This window comes from Podarcis liolepis, assembly GCF_965112155.1.
Source record: "Podarcis liolepis genome assembly, chromosome: 2".
Taxonomy (NCBI): domain Eukaryota; kingdom Metazoa; phylum Chordata; class Lepidosauria; order Squamata; family Lacertidae; genus Podarcis; species Podarcis liolepis.
In genome coordinates, this window is record NC_139555.1 from 31,128,783 (window position 1) to 31,154,141 (window position 25,359).

General features: G+C 44.4%; 1 protein-coding gene across 1 annotated transcript; it reads right to left on the reverse strand.

The window, feature by feature from the left end:
- Nucleotide 1: 1 nt before the first annotated feature.
- Nucleotides 2–23,387, reverse strand: LOC310699329 (autocrine proliferation repressor protein A-like). The gene is made up of 13 exons (XM_083486997.1): nucleotides 23,064–23,387; nucleotides 16,701–16,875; nucleotides 15,661–15,709; nucleotides 14,313–14,435; nucleotides 13,359–13,457; nucleotides 13,111–13,200; nucleotides 11,233–11,362; nucleotides 8,734–8,854; nucleotides 8,201–8,336; nucleotides 4,784–4,872; nucleotides 3,841–3,904; nucleotides 2,366–2,431; nucleotides 2–449 (listed from the first exon to the last, which is right to left on the reverse strand). Exons 1-13 carry the CDS (start codon nucleotides 23,245–23,247, stop codon nucleotides 330–332), a joined length of 1,446 nt encoding a protein of 481 aa, XP_083343123.1. The 5' UTR covers nucleotides 23,248–23,387; the 3' UTR covers nucleotides 2–329.
- Nucleotides 23,388–25,359: the final 1,972 nt, after the last annotated feature.

A 25,359-nucleotide genomic window follows, 5' to 3' on the forward strand; every position in this document is an offset into this window, starting at 1 on the left:
GTTATAGACAATAACACTTTTATTTCTTATTATGCAGAGATCCAGGAATTACAAAGGCGCACTTTCTTTTGTTGTGTTACTTGTTCATAATTCTATATAGCCGGGCCCTCCCAGCCATGCCCAATAATTTTCATGCTACCCGTTTCCCACCTTTCTGTCACCGACCCATAACACCACATCCCCCACATTTTAGTGATAGTGAGAGCTGTACATTCTCTAGGCTCGGTTATTTCTCTGCCCATCTGTTCCCCTGCATGGTTTCCTCAGTGTCACGTGTCTTCCCTCATGGATTATTTCAGCAGCAGGAACCAGAACGTCTGTGATGGATGTCACACCAGCTCCCCATAGCATTCCTCACCCTTGCAGTCTGCACATGGAAAAGTGTCTGGGATGATGTGAACTTCTGAGGTGAAAACGTACTTCTTTTTCTCAGATTCCAGGAAAGTTACCTACAAACAACATTGCAGTTCTGCTCAGTACATTACCTTACAAAGAGTGGAAAACAGGCTGCATTGGGAGCATATAGCACAGAAATTTCTAAAATATAATTGTTACGTCTTACTGCATATTTTAAAAGTAGCGCCCTATGGCAAAATACTTAATGACTGTGCAAAAGCAGCTTTGGATCACTTGGTTTCAGTTAATATACTAGGTTGGCAGGGGCTGGGACAGAGCAACGGGAACTCACTCCATTGTGGGGATTCGAACCGCCGACCTTCTGATCGGCATGCTCAAGAGGCTCAGTGGTTTAGACCACAACACCACTGCTTTCGCATACAGCAGTTAGAAGTTGCTTCATCATTCCTGGAAGGCATAGGGCCCCTCCAGGATGGATATTTATATTATTTATGGTAACAAACAAAAAAGACTGTTTTTTTGGTGAGTGTATTTTACAACATGTCATGAATGCAACAGAAGTGTGTTATTGATGGATTTACACCAGACTGGCCACACATTAGTTGATCTGCAATGTTTCCCCAGTGGCATTATTCCCATCTGGAGGAGCACTCATGTACTATGTGCAACAAAAACAGGGCAAAACCTAAAGCGGGACATTTGTGACATAAAACTTTAGAGGTTTCAGTAGGATGTTACAGGGCATGAACCAACTGGAAACGAAGCCATTTGTTCCACCTCAAAACCTTCCTAGGTGCAAACAGTATTGAAAGTGAGATAGCCTATAACTGACCCAATACCATTACGAGTACATCTCATGAATGCTCAATAACAAGCACATCTGGAGAGGCACACCAGAAGTGAACTAATATAAGTGGTTACTAATATTTGCTCAACCATGTGATGTAGGTCAGTATCATTTTTGCCATCTTATAAGAAATGTGTGCAGAGGGGCAGTGGAGGAAGAAGCACCATTCCATAATTACACCATCCTGAGTTAATACCAGGGCTGGGATTTGGAATGGCAATACCCAGTTCATAGCTCCTCCTGTTAATCACTCCACTTTAGTGGCGCTTCATCTAAGCCAGGGGTCAGCAAACGAAGGTCCGCGGGCCGGATCTGGCCCAGTTGCCTTCAGGATCCAGCCTGCGGATTGTCCGTGGATCGACATGGGGATTCTGTTCATTTGGGCTGCGCCATTTCCCCCCTGCACCATTCCATTCCCCTGCCCTCTCCCTCACACACCCCACGGTGGCGCCTCCTCCCTCCCTCCTCCTGGCTTCTCCCCACCCTGCCTAGAGGAGGAAGGGGGCTGGGCTGAGCTGGCTGAGCGCCATTTTAAGCAGCCCCTCTTCAGAGCCAGCCCTTTCGTGCCGCTCATCTTGCCGCCGCCGCTGCTGCCGTCCTGGTGCTTCTGTGAGCCAGAGAGTGGAGCGGACAAGCTCCCTTTGCCTACCCACGAGAAGCAGCAACAGCGGCAGCGGCGGTGGCAGCCCCTGGGAAGGTAAGCACAGCGGCTGGGACTGGGGGCTGGGGAGGAGGACTACTTGCCCCCTTGCCTCTTTTTTCTAGCCCCTCCCCCCACCGGTGCTGCTTCTCCAGCCCACCACAAGGTCTGAGGGACAATGGACCGGCCCACAGCTAAAGTTTTTTGCCAACCCCTGATCTAAGCCATAACCTGTCCCAAGCACACTTCATGAAAATCCCACAAATACTGGTTTTTATTTCTGGGTGGCAACGAGGACATAGTACTGGAATGGGGTGGATGCTTATGAGCCATTGTGTGACCTGAGAAAGGTAGACCAACAATGCCTGGCCTGCTTTACTGTTAAATGTTCCAGTACTCATATCATTATATGACACTCCTAAAAGAACATGCTATTTCCAGGAAGACTGATCAGGGTGAATCTCCATCAGTCCTGATGCTCGGTGAATCCTTATGCATGTGTATAGGAATGTGTGTGTTACCTCAATAAAGAAGGCTCTCCATCCTATATCTGGCTTTGTCATTTCTGCCTTATAGACACCCGTTTTCTGCAAAAAGATAAAACAGAAGAAGGCACTGAGACCTAGCATGGTGTCTTGTATAATACTGAGCTTAACGAAGTCTCAAATGTTCATTAGCGTGAATGTGGGGAAAAGTGAGGTGATGTATAATAGGGAAGAGGGGAACAACCAGTGCTTTTTTCTAAAAAAAAGTTTAGAGGTACTCTCATTTTCCTACTCATATTGAAATACTGCCCCTCAACGAGGCCAAAATTAGATTCACAAAATGTTTGGGGGTATGTGTCCCCCCAGAAAAAAGTGGTTCAAAGTGGGGCAGGATGGGAGAGGATGACATCCCACTTCTTTCCAGGTGACCCTAAACCACACCACTTATTTCCAATGGATGTAAACCTATCCCATTTTGTTACACAGATCAGGTTCTCACCCCAGCATTACAGAAAGTCACTATCCGCACAATCCTGTACTTCAGGAAGGGGAAACCTTGGGCCCAGGGGGAAATGTGGCCATCCAGTCTGCTCTACCCTGCCTTTGGGATTCTCAACAAGCCCCACACTCTCCCAACCACATCCCTCACCAGCTGTGCTTTCCTCCCTCCTGGAATGTTTTGGTCTTGCTGGAACGTGTCTTTGAACTTTGATGCTGTTTGTTTGCTTGCTTGGATGGAGGATAGAGAAGGATGTGTGAGTGTGAAGAAACTAGGCTACTGCACAATGGTAGAATTCACCTTGATTGTGCAGAAGGGAATGTGGTCCTCTGTCTGAAAGAGATTCCCCATCCCTATTATACATGTATACTCATCAGCCCCACTTTGTTAGCAGGCCTTTTTCTCTCGCATAGATGTTTTTATGACTGCAGCATAAAGACAACATTCTTCTGCTCACACATGCCTGGGCAATGCTAGATGGAAATAGGCTCTGCTGGGCTTTGAAATAAAACCATCCTATGGACTCCCCCATGGGAAAGACAATGTTCCAGGCAACTCAGACAGTGAAAGAATCCCATTCCATTTATTTGTTTGATGGCTTCCTTATTCAATTTATGCCCCACCCTTCCTCCTGAAGGAGCTCAGGGACTTTACAGGATGGGTCTTCCGTCCACATGCTTGCTGTTGCACATTAGGTTCTGGTCATCCAAAGTAGACACGCCAGCAGTGGGCTTTCCTTGCCTTGTTCTCATCACTCTTCGCATCACAAATGGAAACCAACAGGTGTCTGTGACACACACCACACAGAAATCCTAAATGAATGTGCTGTGCAAAGTATCACATTGTGGAAATCTGCAAACATCGAGCAAATTCAATGTCTCTTCCCAACTTTACGGGGAGGCATCTGCTTCCCAAGAACTGCTTTTGTGTCTGTCTGTGTCTCTGGAACCCCTTGACATCCTCAGCTTTGTGAAGAAACTCTAAAGAAATTCTAAATCTAAAATCCTCTTACCACTTTCTCAACCTTGCATGGAAACCAAGATACACGATGACCCCGAAATCGCCTGAAGTCTCGCCTAAGAATGAGAAGGGAAAGAGGAGGTACAGGATGAGCACAGAATAAGCTGCTTTTTGGAGAAAAGTACCATCAACAATACAGATTGATGGATTACCCACCCATTATGATGGGTCTCTAATGCTGTCAAGCTGATCCAAAATGTCCAAGAGCATCCTTAATAACCTACTCAGTGGTCCCTTTTGAATCCTTGATAGTAGGTTTTAACACATACAAAAGACATTGGTGGACTTTGAACTTTCAAATTTCAGTGGCATCCTGTGCAATGCCAAAACATGGGTTCTCCTTGCCTCACAGCTTCTGTTCTATGTGATTGTTGCAGTACCCAGTGTGGGTGAACCACTCCTGCTCCCTTAAATAAAACTCTGCATAGGATTTCTGGGGGGTAAATGAAGAGTACAGGGATCTATCTGCACTGTCCATTTAAAGCAGTATCATACCACTTTATACACTAATGCCTGCAAGAAACCTGGGAAGCACAGTTTGTTAAGAGATTCCCCCCCCCCCCCCGAGCTAGAATTTTCAAAGTGGTTTAACAACTGATCTCTTTTCCAAGGAACTCTGGGAATTGTGACTCCCAGCACCTTTAACAAACTACAATCCCCAGGATTGTGTGGCTGTGCTGTGTGTGGAGCCATTACTGTATTGTTTAAATTGGTATGATACTGTTTTAAATGTACAGTGCAGATGAGACCTAAAAGTTTGCAGAGCTGCTCACTGCTGACTGATAGAAGCCCAGTGGCTTGCTTGCTTGCTTCCTTTCAGGAAAATTTAGTAAGCTTTAAGAAAGAGAAGACCTCAGGGGCTTTTTTGTATGTTGACTTTGTATGTTATTCTATATACTAATGAATTATATAAATTTTTGCTGAAAGAATCCTACCTTTTAGAGTCCAGAGTGTTAGCAAAGAAACATTTAGTTGCTGAAGGTTCCTGATCTGTACAGAGATGGATAATGCCTTTGGAATTTGTCTAGAAAGAAGAAGAAGAGTTTGGATTTGATATCCTGCCTTTCACTCCCTTTTAAGGAGTCTCAAAGCGGCTAACATTCTCCTTTCCCTTCCTCCCCCACAACAAACACTCTGAGAGACTTCAGAGAAGTGTGACTAGCCCAAGGTCACCCAGCAGCTGCATGTGGAGGAGCAGAGACGCGAACCCGGTTCCCCAGATTACGAGACTGCCGCTCTTAACCACTACACCATACTGGAGAGAGAATATCACAGAAAAATTGTCTCCCTCCAGCATACAACTAAAAATGCAACATCAGTGTCAGGAGTAGCTGCAGCTGCACATGAAGTGCTTGCAAACCGAGAAAAAATTTACTCAAAAACATCACATGAAAGCACCAATACATATCAGTACAATTCACAACTGACAAAAAAAGGCTGCATTCAACCACTATATCTGTGCTGAATCACTATAGCTAAATTTAATATTTTAAGGAGTTGATACACTTTTAAAAACTAGAATGATTAACATCTCTTTCTTTTTATCTGTATGACGGTTCAGTATTTGGAGAAAATTTGGGTTGGGGGATAATGATTAATGCATCACTTACTACAATTGAGAGCCAGTATCACATAGTGGCCAGGTTGCTGGGAGACACACTTCCAAACCCCTGCCTGCTTAAGGAGTGAGATTTAGGCTGGCTACTTATACTGCATATCATCTCTGCCTCCCAAAAGAAGCACACAGATCTCCATCACATTTGCGCACACTAATCTATACATATAGGGTGAAAATTAGAAATATTACTACATTTTAAATAGAAATACAATATGGTGGTGGGGAAGATTGTGATTAAGTGACCGGCTCAGCCTGCTGTCCAGGTGCTAAGTGTCAGCTGGTGATTCAAGGCCCCCAACTCTCTTTTCTTGGGGTTCTTCTTTATCTTTAAACTGCACTTGAACCAGGCAGCTCTTCAAATAGAGGACTCCAGCAAACAGCATTTTCTAGCCATGCAGATGTAGTCACTGCCTTCTCTAAAGTAGGGCACAGGGACCCCCTAGTGATCTTGAGCCATTCTCTCTCTCTCCACTTCCTCCCCCCTTTTTCTTATGGGGAGATCTGTGCTCAGATTTCTCATACTATATTTTTGAGATAAATGCAGCAATTTAGAAGACTGTATTTGTGTAGGGCCAGCACTTTCCCTTAACACCATTTCCACAATGAAAATCTCTTCTTCCAAAATTGATTCTTCAAGAGGAAATAGTCAGATGTGGGGCAAAGCTAATGTGATTTCCACTCATGAAAACAGCCTGGTGAGAAATGATTTATCTTAGGGTTACCAGATGTCCCCAGTTCCCGGGGACAGTCCCTAGATTTGCAAATCTGTCCCAGGACAAATTCCATCCCCCCAATGTCTCCAGATTTGCAAATCTGTCCTTGGGAAACATGGCAGCAACAGACTCAGCAGCCCAGAGCCAGCCTGGTAGCGCAATTGGTTCTGGCTGGTTTCAGGAGCTGCTCGCTGCCGTGGTGCCCGCCATTTTTCCTCTCCGGAAGTCCCCATATGATGTGTCTTGTGCACAACACATCATATGGGGCCTTCTGGCAAGGAAAAATGGCAGGCGACACGGCAGCAAGCAGTAAGCAGCAAGCAACAAGCAAGTCCTGAAGCCAGCCAGAGCCAACTGCGCTACCAGGCTGGCTCCAGGCTGACTGCCGCTGCTGCCGCCGTTGCCGAAGGAGAACCGGGGACATCCGGTGGTACAGATCTCCTGCCCCCTGCCCCCTTTGTTTTGACTGATTGGGGGAGGCTCGGGAGTTGTGGGCGGTGTGCCGTTGCCCAGTTTTTTAAAAAACTCTGTGCATTTATGTTTCACAGGGTGCGAAAGAAGGGCTTTGCACCCTTATACAATATGCTTGGGCCCAGGGTCTTTTACCTCAACATTCCCACTACTGACTCCCTGTTGCTATTCAGCTTCAAAAAAGTGTCCCTGGATTCATTGAAAAAAAATCTGGTAACCATAATTTAGCTGCCTCCCCAGATCATCACAACATCTATCCAAATCTGTCCATAGTTGCATTTACCTTTTCTCAACAGCAACAGTGACAACAAACAAAAGAAGAAGAAAAGGCAATCCTATCACAGTTCTCACTTTGGCCACCCCAATGTATCCCGCAAGGCTGTTGTAAGGATAAATACTAGAAGATCTACACACCTCTCAGTCTTTCTGAAGGAAGATGAAAGCCACAACCAATAGTATATTTATACTACTGAAGTAAACTGGTCTAGCAGTCATTTGCTCTTCTATAGGACTCAAGAGTACACAACCAACTTTCTGAGCCTGTTCTAGATCACTTCAGGACACTTTCTCTGTGATTGAAAAAGGAACTGAATCCTATATTCTGATACAGTAAATACAGAGAACACCCAAGATCTTAGGAGGCCAATGAGAAATGTGGCAATATTTTGATGTTTACTAGAACACTCAAGGCTAACCAAGGATGCCCTCAGAGAATGACCGAATGCTATAATCAAAGAATTCTAGAATTAGGTCATAAGGGCAATATAGTCCAACCCTCTGCAATGCAGGACTCTTTTGCCCAATGAGAGGCTTGAACCCACAACCCAGAGATTAAGAGTCTTGTGCTCTATCAACTGAGTTATGCGAGCTATTGTTGCCATCATTTACTGGTAGGGTGCCATCTGTCCTGTATAATTCAGGATCGTCCCATATTTCAATGTAAAATGTTACGTCCTGTATTTGTCCTGTATTTCAGGTCTTCTCTCTCTCTCTCTCTCTCTCTCTCTCTCTCTCTCTCTCTCTCTCTCTCCCTCTCCCTCTCCCTCTCCCTCTCCCCCAAATTAGGGATCCTCTCCAAATGTATGTGTTTGAAAGTGTGTGTGAAATGTCATTGAAGCTCTGAGTAGCCAAGCACAGACAAATTTACAAATCCATGTTTATTTGTGCGCACGCATGCATTTGACAAATTCCAGAGGGGCCACCCTGTTAGGCTGCAATAGATTGTAATGGATTGCTTTGAAGTCAATTCAGCTCTAGTTTTTTTTTAAAAAAAACCACCCCACAACTGCCCTGTCCTGCATTTTGCCCAAACAAATTGGCAACCCTATTTACTGGTAAAAGACAACATTAACCAAGGCAGGTTTGCATATCATCATAACAACCTTCCTGTTTTCAATATTTGTCATAACTTTTTAGGAATCTTGAGTTTGACTCCATTTCCTTAGTACTGTAAAGGAGACTCGATCTGTTAGAGACAACATGCACCCATTACTTGGGGTGAATTAGAAAACATGCTTCTTGACATCATCGGCAACATCAGTTTTCCTCACCTCCACCCTTTCCCAAGAAATTTGAGGCATGTTCAAATTCTGCATGGTGCTGAGATAAATGGCTCTGCACATCTCCAAGATAGATGCTTTATCCCCAGGGCGCGATGCCACAAAGTGTGTGGTGTTTGGGAGGAACCTGCAGGCAACAAGAGAGATTTTTTGCAAAAATAGCTTCCTTGTAATAGAGAAAGATATAGCAACAACATGTTTTTTCTAACCACAGAAATTTGACTTTCCACAGTTTTCCCTCCTTAGAAAGAATGCACACATATATAGAAATATACAAGGAAAAAACATTGCATCATCATTCAAAGCCTATGTGAATTGTGCAGCAAAGATCAGCAGTCTTGTTCATTGGTACTATCATTCAGACTACACATGGGGTTCGCTCAACACTAAGGTACCTGTGCATTCTCAGTTCAAATTACAGTATTGCCTCTCATTTGGGTCTCAAGCCATCTAGTCACTGTCTTTAACCAGAAGGATTATTTCATTGCCTCAAAAAGGATAATTTTTTTGCAGCATGAACTCACCGGATATATTTCACTCCTGCTAGTTGATCAAAGAAATAGTGAGAGTCATCAGGCGGGTTTATTCCATCTCCTGTTCCACAGATTAGGCACTTGGGCTTATTTTGATATCGCTCATTATATTCTGAGGATTGAAAAATTAAATGTTACTGTATTGGTCAACACATGCAGTTCTCAAGTTGCTACTACTTATTTCCATCATCAAAGGCTGATAAGATTGGACAGGAGCAATGGAAAACAAGAGACATTCATTGGGCAGGTGGGAACAAAAATATAATTGAAAAAATATGTAAAACAGCCTTATTGTGGCAAACTAGAACCACGGATCAAAGTCTAGATAGCAAATGTTGATGATGCAATGTTGAAAAGAGAGTCTTTCTATGGCATATATGCTGTTTGGGTCTTTGAAAAAAGTTTGATAGTAGGTTCTCTAGGTCATCAAGAAACCAATATGAGATGCCTCAGGATGCATTATTTATTTATTAGGATAATTTATATCCCACCTTCATCTTCAACAGGTAGGCCTGGCCCAAAATAATTTTTGCACAAGATGGAGGACAGGATGGCACACCCTTATTGTTCCTGGCGAAGAAGCTAATTGGATTGGTAGAACTGGCCATGCGGCATCACAGGTACACAAGGAGATCCTCTCAGAGCAGGCCAATGGTCCACCTAGACCTGCACTCTGTTCTCAAAGTGGCCAGCCACATATCTGTGGGAAACTTGAAAGCAGGACCTGAGCATACCAGCACTCTCCCTTCCTCCAGCTTCCAGTAAGTCACTTTGTCTTCAGTTACTTGCCTTTTCTCTAAACTAAGAAGGTCCAAATACTGCAATCTTTCCTCAAAGGGAAATCACTCCACCTCCTTGATAATTTTGGCTGTTCTTTTCTGAACCTTTTCCTGCTCTACGATAACCTTTCTGAGGTGTGACAGACCAAACTCTACACAGTATTCCAAATGCAGTCACAGCTTAGGTTATTGTGCAGTGGTACCTCAGGTTAAGAACTTAATTTGTTCTGGAGGTCCGTTCTTAACCTGAAACTGTTCTTAACCTGAAGCACCACTTTAGCTAATGGGGCCTCCCGTTGCCGCCATGCCGCTGCTGCACAATTTCTGTTCTCATCCTGAAGCAAAGTTCTTAACCTGAGGTAATATTTCAGGGTTAGTGGAGTCTGTAACCTGAAGCACCTGTAACCCGACGTACCACTGTAATGGCATTAGAATATTGGCAGACTCAAAAGAAACAGGTGTGAAGGGGTCTGCTGTTGCTGTCCTCTGGCATCTTGGCCTAAGGCTGGGCTAGTTCTGAGAACCTAGACTGTAACTACATGTTTATTATCAACTTGGCTTGCTTAGAAACCACTCTGGGCAGCTTCCAACAAATATAAAAACATAATAAAACATTAAATATTTAAAAAACTTCCCTATGCAGGCTCAGGGGTCGGATAACTCCATACCCTCCAACATTTATTCAATGAAAACAGGGACATCCTAAGGAAAAGTGGGACATTCTGGGATCAAATCAGAAACCCGGACGACTTCTCTAAATCAGGGACGTCCCTGGAAAATAGAGGGTCTGCTTTGTTACTTTAAAAAAGGACTCCTTGGGTACTTTCATACATTTCTGACAGAAATTGAGACATGGAATTGGAACAAGGACCATGGATAAAAGCATCCAACACAACATGGAACAGAAGCCAGCCAACTAAAAGGCAGCACAGAGGGGACCCAGTTAATGCCTTGTGGCAGGAAGTTCCACAGTCCCCATTCTCAACAAAAAGTATCTCTCTCCATGGTGGGATGCTTATAAAAGCTACCCCTGCGGATCATAAGAAACGAGCTTACTAATATGGGAGGAGATGGCCCTTTTTGATAATCTCGGCCCAAACCAGCCAGGGTTTTAAAAGTGATGCTACTGCACTGAATTATTCCTGGAAACATATTGGAAGCCAGTGTTTCTAATGAAAAAATAGATGTCCCGAGATCCCACGGGTGAGTTCCTATCAAGACCCCCAGTGCTGCATTCGGGGCCAGCTGAAGATTCTGAAGGTTCTTTTGAGCTTTCTTCATCTCAGAAGCCTGATTTTTAGAAGGAAAACCCTCATATGTTTGCTGTTGCTATTGTTAAAACAAACCGTAATTTTAAAAACTTACTTCCTGTAACCCAAATATCTAGTACTATATCCCAATATAACTTCTCTGTCCCTTTGATTTGAAGGATCATGGCCTTGTGGGATTCTCTTAAAACTTTCCACAAAGTAGCCACATGCCATATTTTATCTTAGGTTTAATTTAGGGTTGCCATATTTCAAAAAGTGAAAATCAGGCATAAAAGTCGTTGAGATTTTTTAGCAAAATCACAAAAAAATGTTTTTGAGCTATTTTTAAGTGCCACCACAATTCCCCAGGGCTGCCCTTTCCCACCAATTCAACCCTTTGTTCTGCTATTCTGCTACCATTTCATTTGTCAGAGACATCTGAGGTGGTAAGAATTACTCACGAAATGGATCAACATATGAAGTTAATTCCTTAAACGGTGGAGAGTCCAACTGCCGAGTTAGGTTCAGCTGATAGAAGACTTTCAATGACCTTCCCCAGCCACAGTATGCTCGGTATTGATGATGCCGGTTCTGTGGCAGAGTAGAAGAAAAGAATTCTAAGTGCACATCAAATAAGAACATCCCATTCTACATTAGTAGAATGTCCCTATTTTCTGAGATGTAGGGATGATCGCGAGGTCCAGAGGGAGGACACTCCCCACCCGCAGGCAGCTTCAGTCTGCCTGCACGTGTGACCTTGGGGTGCGGGGCACAGATCCCCCTCACTGATAAAGCCACAGCTGTCTGAACATCGCGCCCACTGTCTAACCCTTTGCGGTCTCAGTAGTCTGCGGTGTCCTGTCTTGTCACCTTTGTCTTTGAGACCTTTTGTCTCCTTCGTCATACACTGTGCAAGGGGGAAATGAAATGGTGGAAACAGGTGCCAAAATAGCTTTGTACCACCCCACGATCTCAGGACTGGAAGATGTGTAAAGCCCAAAATGTATCTGCCTGGGTTTGCATATTCGTGTCAATAAAAGGAGGCTCCACAGGGCTGGCCGGCAGCTTGCATGCAGCTCACCTGTGCGCAGCTCACCTGCATTATCAACTGCTGCCTCATGTCCATCACTTCACTGAGAAATGATGGAGGGTAATATATGACACTGTCATATATTAAGAACCTGAAGTCCTACAGTATGGAGGAGAGTCAAATGCTAAAACCATAATATTTATTCAGCTCTTTAGCAGGGCTAAGCTCAGAGGCATATCTAGGGTCCCTTGGAGCTGTATTGGTGCCCCCAATGTTTTAGAAGCAGGTGAGCTTGCCTGGACAGGAGGAATTTGCATCCTCAGGGCTGGACAGGGCAGCTGCACTACTCTGTGCCTGGAAGCCACTTCAAGGACCCCTTCCGGGTCTGTCCTATAGCAATAGCAGCAGCAGCCTTTTTCTCCTGGAGATCCTGGTGGATTCCTTCTGTGGGCATGGCAGGTGTTGGAGTGCTGAGTGGTGGGGAGTACTCCAAGTGTCATGGGAGGACTCAAACATCCAACATGTGATTTTAGCGCCCCACCCCTTGGGCAGTAGTCAGTTTTGCCAACCCCTAGGTACACTTCTGGCTAAGCTGATGGACACAAAACAGGACATGCCAATAAGTTAGGGTCAACAGTCAGTGCCTATGGCTCTCATGGGGAGGGGGGGTTGTTGCTGTTTTTATTTACTTGTATTGTGTTTGTAAGAAAAACACTGGGGCCTAATTTGAATAGTAGAGTGCTTGGTATCTGGTGGGCGGGGCTTGTGTGTTTTGCTCTGGAATCAGCTCCTCCCTTCGGTATGTGTGTTCCGTTATGTTCCGTTAAGAATGCTGGCTAAGAGGAACCAAATGTTACATGAAATGTCTATAGCACCACTTCATGAAATCACCCAGTTCAACCTCCATAATGGCCAGGATTGTGGGAAAAGAAATATGCTTGCAAAGCTTTGTTCCTCCCCAAACCTAGAAGCCAACAGTTAATGAACCAATATTTGGGACCAGGATATTTGAAGGACCATTTTCCCTCCACAAATTTGCCTCTCCTCCCTTACAATCATTGGAGGGATTCCTCACTGTCCCTTGCCTTCAAAAGCATGGCTGATTAGGTAACAGGACAGGGTCTTTGCAGCAGTGGTGCTGAGGCTGTGGAGTGCCTTTCCTCAGAAGTTTCACTGCCTCTCACACTTGTGGCCTTCCTGCAAGTGGTCAACATATTCTTATTTGTCCAGAGTACTATGAAGGAACTATGAAGAAGACTCAAGACCAAGTACACACAGCTAGTACCCCATCCTTTGAACAGATACTCACCTTAATGAAATTCAAAAGATCATAGACAATTGGAATAAATGACACAACTCTCTTGTCCACAGCTGCTGTCAGCCAGGTGGCCCAGCCACGCTACAACAAAGAGATAAAGCATAAAGATGCAGAGATATGCAGTTCCCACTGGAGAGCCCAAACATGGCATATACAGGTGAAATGGGGATGAGCATGCATAGGGTTAATTCCGGTGTATCGAAAATCCAATACAGCACAGACCTGCAGTTCATATCTACCTTGGAAATACCAGTCAATGTGAACTTTGTGATCTTCACTGTTCCACCAGATTCTTTCAGCAGGAAATCTGTTATTGTGTCCATGCCTCGCACAGCTGCCTGCACACAACAGAAGAGGATTGTAGTCTCTGGAGTTGATCCCTGAATACGCTTATCTCAAACAGGAGATTTGGCAACCAAGATTCATCTTCCTAATATCATTACTAACAAAATCTATCTTCATAAATTGAAACCACTGTGATAGTTTCAAATTTCCTTTCTAAGGCTGCAATCCTAGATATGCTTACCTGGGAGTAAGTCCACTGAACTCCATGTATCTTACTTCTGTGCAAACATATATAGGAATGTGTTACAATTCATCTCATCTTATATTTTGTTCTTGTTCCAGAATATCTTAATGGGAAACAATATTTGTCCATACAGACCGTGTACCAGGAACAGAAAACAACTAATTTACCTGCTCCAAAAAGTAGGTGAAAACCTCAAGGAGATATCCTTAATCCAAATACATTCAAATGCCACCAGGCCCCAGCCCCAGCCTCCTCTTCCATGGACCCATTCTTCTGCTGCCATGCCCCTGCCTTCATGCCATATCCCCTATATGCAACTGCCACCTCTGCCACAGGCATACCTCTCCACAGGCGTGGACACACACATACTACTACTGCTGCAGGGGGCATCCACGTTGGAGGTGGCAGCAAGTGCTGTACACTTTGCACTCCGATCTATCGCCTGAGGCCACCACCTCACCTGCTTCTAGGTTCTGTGATTTGCAAGCTTATAGGTGTGTGTGTGTGTGTGTGTTTGTATGTATATATGTATATATGCACACGTATATAAGGGGTATGAGGTTTGCAAAACTTACAGTAGTTCTGCCAGCTTTAAGGGGTTTCTGGAAACAACAAAGAACATTTTTCCAGAATGATAGCAGCATGTGCAGAAAGCCAGAGTTACCTTGACCATTGGAAACTGAATTAGCCCGTGAGGTTGCTCACTCTTGTCATTCATGAATTTCCACCACGTACAATAAACCGCAGCATTTTCAAAGCTGTTCTTGCACATTTGCAAAGGGATTGTCTGGAAGCAAAATAAAAGAAAAATGGATGTGTTTTTGGTTGAAGCATCCCATCTGGACCCCTAGAACAGCCTGACAGGTCAACCTTAGTTCACAGAGAGGGGCACCAGGTGAAATAGGAAGGGAATTAGCTATCACTCCAGCAAGGCAAGGCATCTGTTTAGGTTAGTTGATGGATGGGTTGTTCTGCTTAACGGAGCAGGGATCAGTATGCCAAATATATTGCCAAACCTATCCAACAGAAATCCTCTCCCCTCTCTCCGCTGCAAATACCAACAAAATCCTGCATGTCTTTCATTTACACACACATTTGGGCTAAATTGCCTACAGTAACCATGATTGCAAATTGTTGAGCCACCAAACACAACATTTAAGAAAAGGTATGCGGCGCTCATCTCGCTTTCAGGCAGAAGGAGCAGGCATTTATCCACGACAGTTTTCCGGGTCATGTGGCCAGCATGACTAAACTGTTTCTGGTGCAACAGAACACCATGATGGAAACCAGAGCACATGGAAACGCCGTTTACCTTCCAGCCACAGCGGTCCCTATTTATCTACTTGCATTGGCGTGCTTTCGAACTGCTAGGTTGGCAGAAGCTGGGACAGAGCAACGGGAGCTCACCCCGTCACACAGATTTGAACCGCTGACCTTCTGATAAGCATGTCCAAGAGGCTCAGTGGTTTAGACCACAGCGCCACCCGCGTCCCTACAACATTTAAGAACAGAAGTCCTGGTAAGGCAGGCCAGGATTGTTCAACTCATAGAGATAAAGAGGCACAGTTGCCCCATGTACAACCCACTGGGAATGCAGTAGGAGTCCATGGCTCCAGTAAGTATCTGGAGAACAGGCTCCTGCTGCTCTCACCTTCACCTTCTCTAAGGAGATGAGCACCTCATGATTTGGCTCCCACATTTTAATTCTAGTATTTTGAACCACTTCTACGAAAGAGATGGTTAATTCTTCACGATTATGAAATGTAATTTGCTTATGAAGAAAGGTTATCAGACACTCTGCAGATTTCTGCTAGATTTTGCTCTGAGAAAGTAAACACTTCCCTCATTAGAGTGAAATTGGGGGAAGAGAATCTGTAATGGAAGTTTCCAGTGAGAAACTGTGACAGCCACACCTGTTTCCCCAGTTCCACCCGCCCAACTGACTCCTGACTCCTGACTCCTACACGAGTTTGAAAATGATTGTGGGAAGTTCCCAGCATGGCTAAGATTACCTTGTAGGTGATTGGCTGGTTTGGAATCTGCCCCAAAAGAGCTGCACAGCTTCGGAGACAAAACAAAATATTAGTCAACAGGAGTAAGCATCATTTGTGATCAACAGGCAATGAGGTCAAAGAGACCAGAGTCAATAGCTCTGGGCAGCTTTGGAACAATCATAAGATTTACTAAAATCAAGGAAGAGACAGAGAATTCAAGAAATATTACCTTTCTTCTTACTTATTGGGGGGGGGGCTGAGAGGAAGATGAACTAAGATGTCACTGTGGCGCATAGAGAACCTGGCCTTCTGACCATTTTTGTTTCTGGCTGCTTTATTAGTGAGAACTCAGTACGGTATTTCCTCCTCCAATAACATTCACAGGTTGCAAATATACAACACCTCTAGTACATGTGGGATAACGAACATATTTAAGTCTAATTAATGAATGAAAGGGTTAATACCATAGAGCAATCTCTCTGTCAGGCTTAGCTATGCTCACTTCACCTTGGGAGGAAGTAGGTATTCAAGGCTACCTCAGAAACTCAGCATGTGAAGAGGTTTGAGCTGGTTGCTCAAGCTCAGACAACACAGCTTTCATCAGCCACTCTTGAGTTCTTATACCCAGTGCTTTTTTCTGGGGGGACGCAGGGGGATGCATACCCTAAACATTTTGGCCTCATTGAGGGGCAGTATTTCAATATGAGCAGGAAAATGAGAGCATCCCTAAACTTTTTAAAGAAAAACACTTGTTTTACGTCTGGATTTGCAGGACACTGCAAAGCACCTCAGGAAGCTGCCCATGCCCATACAGATCCGGCTTTGCTTCAGATAAGCCCCAAATCATTCTGAGGCATTCCACCTCAGTCAAGCGTTGTCCAAAAATGATGTGCAACCCTAATTCTAACCCTCATTCCCCACCAGGAAAAGTATTTTCTCCATCAAGTATGTCTACCTCACTGTTCTCCATTCTTGTAAGGCTGCTAATTCCCTTAACAGTCTTAACAGAGCAGAGCTGGTGCCATATTCATTGCTCAGAGATCCAGCCAATTACTTACGACCCAGTGGATTTTGCTAGATTGACGAGCTCATCAACACTCAAATCTGTGGAAGTATTAGATGCATCATTTCTGCCTTTCCCAATCATCAGCAAACATGAGTCCCTCAGTTTTTGTTCCTTTGACACAGCAATGATCAGCTCATGCCACCAAATTGGGTTAGTCAATTCAGACTCTGAAAAGAGATACACAGAATCTATTCATCTGGGAATGAGGCCTCCACTTTCCCTTTGAAATACATTTTCCACTCAGGAGGCATAATGAATATTTATCTAGTAGTAGAAAATTAACAAAGTAGAAAGAGAGTGTAAGAAAGAGTTGGCACAAGGAAGTGAAAGGAAGGACACTGCACTCTCCTTGACACAGATCAAATCACTTAGGGTAGTGATGGAGAACTTGCAGCTCTCCAGATGCTGTTGAACTCCAGCTCCCAGAAGCCCAAACCAGCCAGCGGTCAGGGTTGAGGAGAATTCAGCAACATCTGCTGGGCCACAGGTTCCCCAACCCTGAATTAAGCCAACATCTTCCCATTCCAGGTGCTGTTAACTTCTGTCAACACCAGGGGGTGGGGGCAGAAATTCAATTCTGGTGGCATTTAAAGGCAAAACTTTGAAATTCATTCTTTCTGAAACATTATGAGAACCAAAACACAGCCATCCTTTGAAATTTGCACGCATCTGAATCTTGCAGTACAATTATCCAATCAACCAATGCTTGCAGAAAATGCATTTATTTGGGGAATGAGTGCATAGCAATTATTGCATCAATGAAAATAACATACAAAACTGTATTATATTGAGTGAAATCCCCGGCAGTATCCCAACTATACACACACACACACACACACACACACACACACACACACACTGCTGTGGAAATTTTAAAAAATGAGAGCCAGGGATACCAAAGGTGACAGATTCCCCCATCCCTGCTTAAAAAACTCTCCCACCTTTTTTTGCTCATCATAGTGGCAAGTAGGATAGAATGATGCTATAAACAAGAGAAATACCATTTTTTATTGCAGACAGGGTGCCCTGTGAGTGGTGAATGAATTTGTAAAAAATACCCTTACTACAATTCTTCACAAAGAAAATGGTTTGTGTGTGTGTGTGGATTTCAACTTGGAGGGTGAGAGGTGGTGATTAGGAATGGATATGTCCATTTCACTTCTTTCAGCTTCTCTTTTCTCCAATCTTAAATTAAGTTTTCCACATTTCTGCAGCTATCTGTGATATTTAAAAAAAGAAATTCCTCATGAAAACTGTTCAGTATTGTAGTGCCAATTTCTCCCAAGTAAGACGGGGGCATCAGGCAGGCCCCCAGCTGGCTCCAGCCATCGGCCGGCAGCCAGATGATCACCGGTCTCCCTTGGAACAGCATCAAACAGGAACACAAGCCTCAGATACCTTTAGAGACTTGGCACGCTTTATCAGCAGAGTGAATAAATCTTCTCAAAATGGAAGTGGCGGACAGATATATGTGTAACCATTATTTACAGGCAATTACTCAGCATAGTTCAGGAACAAAGGAAAAACATGTCTGCTTCCCTTCGTGTCCAGCAAACAGCCTTATAGCAAAAACAATATACAAACGGAAGTTCCCAGCAAGCCTGTGCTGGAAGTAAACAGGCATGTGACACACAACAGTCATGCCTGTTCCTTTTAAGGTGGAACAGAACTATATCCTAACATATATACCCCCATGCATTTTAATGTACATTTGACCTAACATGGAAATTTTTGCATGCAATTTTGCCTAATCTACACATTTTCGCAAAACAATGTCTCCTAATGAAATGCATTCCTGTGTGTGATCTTGACTACAATATATTCTTTTTTTTCATATCATATTACTTGGCTGAATAATGGCATTGGAGAAATGTGAATTTCAAAGGATGGCTACGATTCAGTTTTCATATGGCTTTGGGAATTGCAAATTAGGTAGGCTGATCTCCAAGTGCGAACTGAATCTAATTTCCCACCCATCCATGGTCATAAGTCATCTGGGAAGTGAGTTGTCCCTGCAGGATTACTTTAAAAGGGGCGGAATGCACCCCTCCACACCTGTCCTGAGCAGAAAGTTAATGCAAACAAATGGTAGTCCCACTGGCTGAGTTAGGTTCAAAGAAGAGCCTGTATCCGCATTAGGCCTGGGAAGTATTTCATTATATCGTTCCAAACTGGTTTTGAAGTCCACATCATGTTAATGGTTTCATAATATGTTACCTGGCAACATATCATGAATCATGACATGTGTTGTGTGTGCATGCTATGCAAACTTCATAATTTTGGGGAAATCATGTAGCCAGCCTTCTTAGTGACAGATCCTGAAGCTGAAGCTCCAATATTTTAGCCACCTCATGAGAAGAGAAGACTCCCTGGAAAAGACCCTGGAGTTGGGAAAGATGGAGGGCACAAGGAGAAGGGGACGACAGAGGACGAGATGGTTGGACAGTGTTTTCGAAGCTACTAACATGAGTTTGACCAAACTGTGTGAGGCAGTGGAAGACAGGAGTGCCTGGCATGCTCTGGTCCATGGGGTCACGAAGGGTCGGACACAACTAAATGACTAAACAACAACAGCCTTCTTAGTGCTTCTGCTGCCTTCTTCAGCGGCAGCAAGCAACTCACAAGAGCAGGTGGAGCAGCCAACAAAAATCACTTCACCATGTGCTTCTTTTTATTCTGCAGCGAGCCCGGGCTGAGCTCTGTTGCTTCCTGCCAGTGCGGTGAATCGCAAGCGCAGGTGATGAAAGCAGCTGGGAAAGCAGCCAGCCAGTAGAAACTTATCAAATGCCACAAGGTGCTTCTTGCTTAAGTAGGCTAGTAGCCGTCCTGCCAGGCTGGTGGGTGTGGTGTACGGAAATGCTGGTCTGAGCTGGCTCCAGGCTTCTTGCTGGGAACTCCTTTCCCCATTCCTTACTCCCATGAAAACAGTGGGGTTGTTTTCTTCAAAGAACCACAAACAAAAACCCTTTCCCTGTTTTTTGTTTTGTTTTGTTTTTAACACAATTTTATTAAAGATTTCTTGTTTAAGCCTCTTTACTCTCTTTCCCCTACTGCATGTGTGTGACACATTTGTCTTCCCTTCCTGGTGTGCCTTTACTGCCCATATGAGGCTGGCTCTGGGCTTCTTGTTGAGAAAGAGCCCTTTCTCCCGTGTAAAGCAAGGCGTTGTTGGTTCACCTTAAATAGCTTCTCTCATATAAAAAAGGGGTGGTTTTTTTGGTGTAATTTAAAGGATGCTATCTCTTTGCTTCCTTGCCTTCCCTTCCTCCCTTTGATTAAAAGGGAGAGATTGGTGGGATGGGGGCTTTTTGGGGAGGGCTGTCTGTGTTGCAATAGAGGGAAATGGAGGAGGGAGATTTAACAGTGGCTGCCTTATATGCTGAAATGGGAGATTGGGTAGTTGTTGTGAGGTGAGAATGATGGGGAGGGTGTTTCTTGGTAACTGAATTCAATGGGGCTTACTCCCAGGAAAGTAGAAGTAAGTGTAGTTGAACTGAGTGCATAGAATTGCAGTATTGCACTTGGCCCTCTGCGTGGGGAAGCAGATGTGTCTTGACACTAAGAAATTACTTAAATTCCTCTTTAATTAGTTGAAAATAAATTAAATTGTTAACCACATTCAAGTTTAATTAAATTTTTTACTAAATCATCTATTTTCTTAAATTTTAAATTTGCCCCTAAAACTGATATATTATCCAGGAATCTTTAATGGTTTAGTTGAAGCATGCTATCATTGAGTTAATTTTCATATGCATCAAATTTAGATATATATATATATTGTTCAATATTTTCCCAGTTTATTTGTATTCACTATGAATCATCACTGTACTTTGGATTGTCCTGAACATTTGGTAGCCATGCCCCAAACCAAAAGTCCTCTTTGGATGCATTTTGGCTTCCCTGCTGATGAAAATGACTGCGTGGTGATTGATAATATCATCATTTATCAGTTTTGGACCCCTAGTAGCAATTGCCAGGACATTACCCTGTTCGCCTCCACATCGTTCCAGCCTTATTTCAGACATTGTGATATATTAATGATATATTGTGTTGTTGAAACCCTGATATTGCCCAGCCCTGTTGATGGGGGGACAGTTGGGGTGGGGTGTCACCTTCACAGCAAGGACCTTCATACCCCCTAGATTCTTCAGTGGGTAAATGGCATTCCACCCCATCACCACCTCTGCTAGTTGTTCTGGGTATTCAGACTCCCCTTCACACCCATTCAAGTTTTCCATTGACTTACACTGGGAGAAAGATAAGGCTGCGTCTGCCATGTTGTTGAGTGGAGGAAGAATCCTCCCATAAATGGCCCCTTGGGGTAACACTGAGTGTATTACTTCCCCCCGCTGTTTCTAGGGATCTAGCCTTTCTCATCTATGCCACCTAATGTAAGGATCACTCTGTCTATAGAGACAGCTGCAAAGAGGCATGTGCACGTAGCCATTGTAGGAGTGCAAATATCCAGAGTGTGGGGTCAGGTGGGATTACTATGAGGAATTATAAAATATGTGTCAGGGGTTCAGGAGCAGAGGTGAGGGCAAGGGAGGAAACAGAGAGCGAGGGGGAGGAGGCAGAAGAAAAGATGAGTGATGACGACGACCCGAGATCTCCGAGTCTTTCCAGTGAATCAGAAGATTCACAGGAAGGAGTGCCAGTGGCCAGGGCAAGAGGGGAGCTTAGGGGGACACCCCAGGAAGTAGGGTCCAGAGGGGGTTCAGAGAGCAGCAGTTGGAAATCGGGGCCAGCATCACCAACAGAACGCAGTGGAGAGGAAGGGCGCCAGGTACCGAGCTCTGGCAGCTCGCAGCAGGAGGGAGGGCATGAGTCAGGAGTGGCCACACCTCCATCGGGGAGCGAGGAAACGGTCAGGCAGAAAGTGGAAGGTTGGGCGCGCGCGCCAAGTTCAAATACACAGGAAGGTGGCGCAGTAAGCAGCCCGGAAAGGGAGCCAGGTCCTAAAGCCCGACGCAAGGAGACAGAAGGGTCCGGGGGGTCAGCGTCAGAAGCGTCCCGAAAGGAAGAGACCACGGGGGGCAGAGGGACCCAGAGAAGAACGGTCAGGCGGAAAAGGTGGAGTAAGGCTAGGGTACTTAGCTGGTGTACAGGGGGCGGAGACTCAGACGGAGCTTCGCCGGTCTAACCCTTAAGACGTAGAGCTGCACGCAGCAGCTTGAGAATGGAAACTGTAACTCAATAAAGACTTTTACAAAGTGACCGCTGGCTAGCGTGATCCTCTGTGAGCTAGGATCTGGAAGCAGCTCTGACAGTATGCATCAAGCCATTGTGTCCACGATGAATGCATTGTGTTGACTGGGTTTAATTCATTGACAGTAATTTCTGAATCCCACAAACCCTGTTCATCTCTGGCCATTTTCACTACTGCCCATTTCTCTTTCTTGACAAGTCACGTATGCAGCCCAGTTGCTTCCAGTTGCTTCGCCAGGCAGGCATCCTGGGCCATCAAAGATAGTGGGCAAGCTTCTTTGATGTAGCTTTTCTGATATGTTAATCTCAGGATGTTGATCTTAGGGCCTGAAAATAGTTTCGCAGGAAGGTGATAAAGATGCCTATCTCCTTGCCATCCTTCCATCCTCTCCTGTTTACGATCTCCGATCTCCGGAGTTTCTCTAGTCCTCTTTTATTTACTCTCAGATTATGTATGCATGCTCAGAGTAGTCTTTGTAGTTAAAAGAATTTCTTTTGATCTGACTTTGTCCCCACGTGGGGCTTGTTGAAATGCTCAGAAGAAATCTGATTGGTTCTTACGAACACTCTGTAAAAAGCTCTTTTGTGAATAAAACGACCTGGGCCGGAGGGTGGACAGAGATTATTATACGCACCCTTCCCAGAGTCTTGCTGGTTCAAGCCTCTGTGTGTATTCTTATTAATCAGAGTCCAATCCTTCTTTGCTTTGGGAACGCCTCAAGCCATCACCAAAATTACATCCCTTCCCCTGTCATAAACATTCCTCACCTTTTTCTCAAATACACATGAAGAAACAGCGTCTCCGCCAACTATTTATGGTAACTTTTCAGTTCTTGAGAGTAAAAAGGAGGATGAAACATACAATACTGTTTATGCATTTTCTGTTTGGACCCATGGCCTTGCTTTTTTTGCTCCATAACTGATTCAGTTTCCCCCAGAAGGTAGGAAGAAGCAGTGGTTTGGATCCCTTTCATAACTAGCCACGGCAGACCACAGGACTAGTGCTTACTGCCCCTCATGTTTCTTCACTTCCCACAGAGGGAATCACACCCACCCAGCAGCCTCCTCAATGGCCTAGCCTCCCTCCCTCCCACCCCTGCACCCCCTCAAAGGAAAAGAGCAGTGAGGAGATTGATTCTACTCTCACCATTCAGCCACTTCAGGGAGGTCATGTTGAGCGTATAGACAGTGGCACCCCACTTCTCCTCCTTCTTCATCAGGCTGTATCTATAGTGAGGGTCATACTGCTTCACATAGACATCCAGGGCCTTCTGCTCCACCATCCGTCCAGAGGGCAGGCAGGCTGCCAAGAGAAGGAGAGCAGCATACATAGTCAAGCAGGTACCTTGGCCTTGAAAGAGGCGTGTGAATGTGTCCAAGTGTCAGGAGTTGTCCTGCTTCAGATCACAGTTGCTACCAGCGGGTGGAAAAACCCTGCTTTCCTCTAGAGCAGTTCTCTCCATAAACATCGTCAGATGTTTCCTCCTTATTTATAATGATCCCTTATCAGGGAGGGTCCTGGTTAAGATGGGTGAGGTAGCATTTAAGCAGACTGATTCAAATCATGCAGAGGAGGAAGTGTGCTAGTTACTGTACTCTTCACTGGCCTCTTGCTGCAAAGCACCCTCCAACTCATCAATTCAGGTTGGAGCCGGTGGGTGCTCTGTTCCACTTGCACCGTGTGTTTGCTCCCCACCTAAGCACGTTTCGAGGGGGGGAGCATTTCGGCATTGTAGCATGGCAGCTCCCATTTCACAATTCAAAGTTGGCTTTTTGGATGGAAGAGGAAAAGTTTTGAAACTTTATTTGGCAGCAAGTGCTTCCTGCCCTCTGTAGTTGTGGTACAGAACAAGAGTGCAATCTCCCTCTCCTATGGTTTTCCAGTAGACCAGACATATATTCCCTCATAGCCTGTACACAGCCAGCATGACTAGCAGCCCTGGACAGTCAAGGATTACTCAGGGATTTGACTAATTCCTTTGCAAAGCCATCTTCACACCATCCACAATCTATATATGTCTTTTTGAGGTGTGGTGAGTGACCTAAACTGTCTAGATTTGTACGGGACTATGATCAATTTCAGTTTTGATCCCTTTCATAACAATCCTTGGCATAGAATTCACTTCTTTAACAGCTACAACAGATCTAGTCAATATTTTAACTGAGGGTTTCCCCCCCTCATTAAGATTTTTATTAATTTTTTCACGATTTTATACAGTAAGATATAGAAAACAAATGTAAATAAAATATAAAAATGTAAATAAAATATAAAAACAGCTACAAAAAGTTTTTAAAAACGAGTATGGAGTGCTATCTTAAGGGTAGTTCTTAACAGTTGTTTACCACAGCTTTAAGACCTCTTTCTTTTTGATTCTGCCATTTCAGACATATATGTTAAGGGGAATGTAAACAGAGCATAAAAAGCCTTGTGGAAAATGCAAAAGTGAGTGATCCATGAAGAAAGGATTGTGCACATCTACAAAAACAGCTACAAAAAGTAAAAACGGAGTAGAGTCCTCTCTTGAGGCTAGTTCTTAACTGAGCACTAGTTTCTATGATATAGAAAACTGTGTGTGGAATATCTATCTCTTGTTCAGGAGCGCGCAATCTGCAACCATCTCTTTCTACTCTACAGCATACTTTCCTACAGAGCCCACTGCCTTTTGCCCCAGCTGACACAAAATATTCTCAGTTCCACTAACATCTTTTTTAGGAGCCGGGGACCCTGATATTACAATATCATGTTAGGATTTTTCATAATTGGATGTACTCAACTCAAACTTATGCAAGCATTTCCAATCCAATCTCCAAGTGCCCTGCAGTTCCCCAGAAGACAAGGAGCTTCAGGTTCTTTCCCAGTGTGAGCTTTCTGTCCTCATTCTGGTCCAAAAAAAAGATTGCGCCAATTAAGATATTTCATATGAAATGCTTGCCTTGCCAGATTCTTTCTATACACAGGCGTTGTCTCAGGCTGACAGAGATGCCAGTGAATGTTGCTATTGCAGTAATTTGGAAATGAATATGTAATTGCTTGAGGAAGAGATTTGCAGCAATGCCGGGAAGAGCTTCTACCTTTGTCAGGAAGGGTGAAGAACTAGAATGTAAACAGCACCATGGGCAAAATCTGGTAGTTCAAAGCGGCTGCCAAGCTGTGGGTGTAAGTTCATGTAAAAAAAAGGAAGGCATTCTTGGGTGAGGCAGAGAGAGCTCCAGGATGAAGGCCCAGGACACTGGCCTGCCATAATTCCCTGACTGCAAACCAACAGATGCAGCTGGCTTATTCTGAGTTGTGGCACTGGTCTATCTCAGCTCATTCTCTCCATTTTGACTAGCAGCAGCTTTCCAAATCCTTGGGTCAAGAGTGACTCCTCCCAGTTCAGCCCTGTCCTACAGGAAGTCTTTCAGACTGGAGGTCCCAAGTGGCAGACCTGGGAGCTCCTGCG

What these genes read in the sequence shown, in the direction of transcription:
- LOC310699329 (XM_083486997.1), bottom strand. Translation starts at nt 23,247, where the DNA reads ATGTATGCTGCTCTCCTTCTCTTGGCAGCCTGCCTGCCCTCTGGACGG. An exon ending in TTCAGTTTCCAATGGTCAAG is followed by an intron (nt 13,458 to 14,312) that starts GTAACTCTGGCT and finishes TGTTGTGTGCAG; the next exon opens with GCAGCTGTGCGAGGCATGGA. An exon ending in ATCTTTTGAATTTCATTAAG is followed by an intron (nt 11,363 to 13,110) that starts GTGAGTATCTGT and finishes ACTCTGCCACAG; the next exon opens with AACCGGCATCATCAATACCG.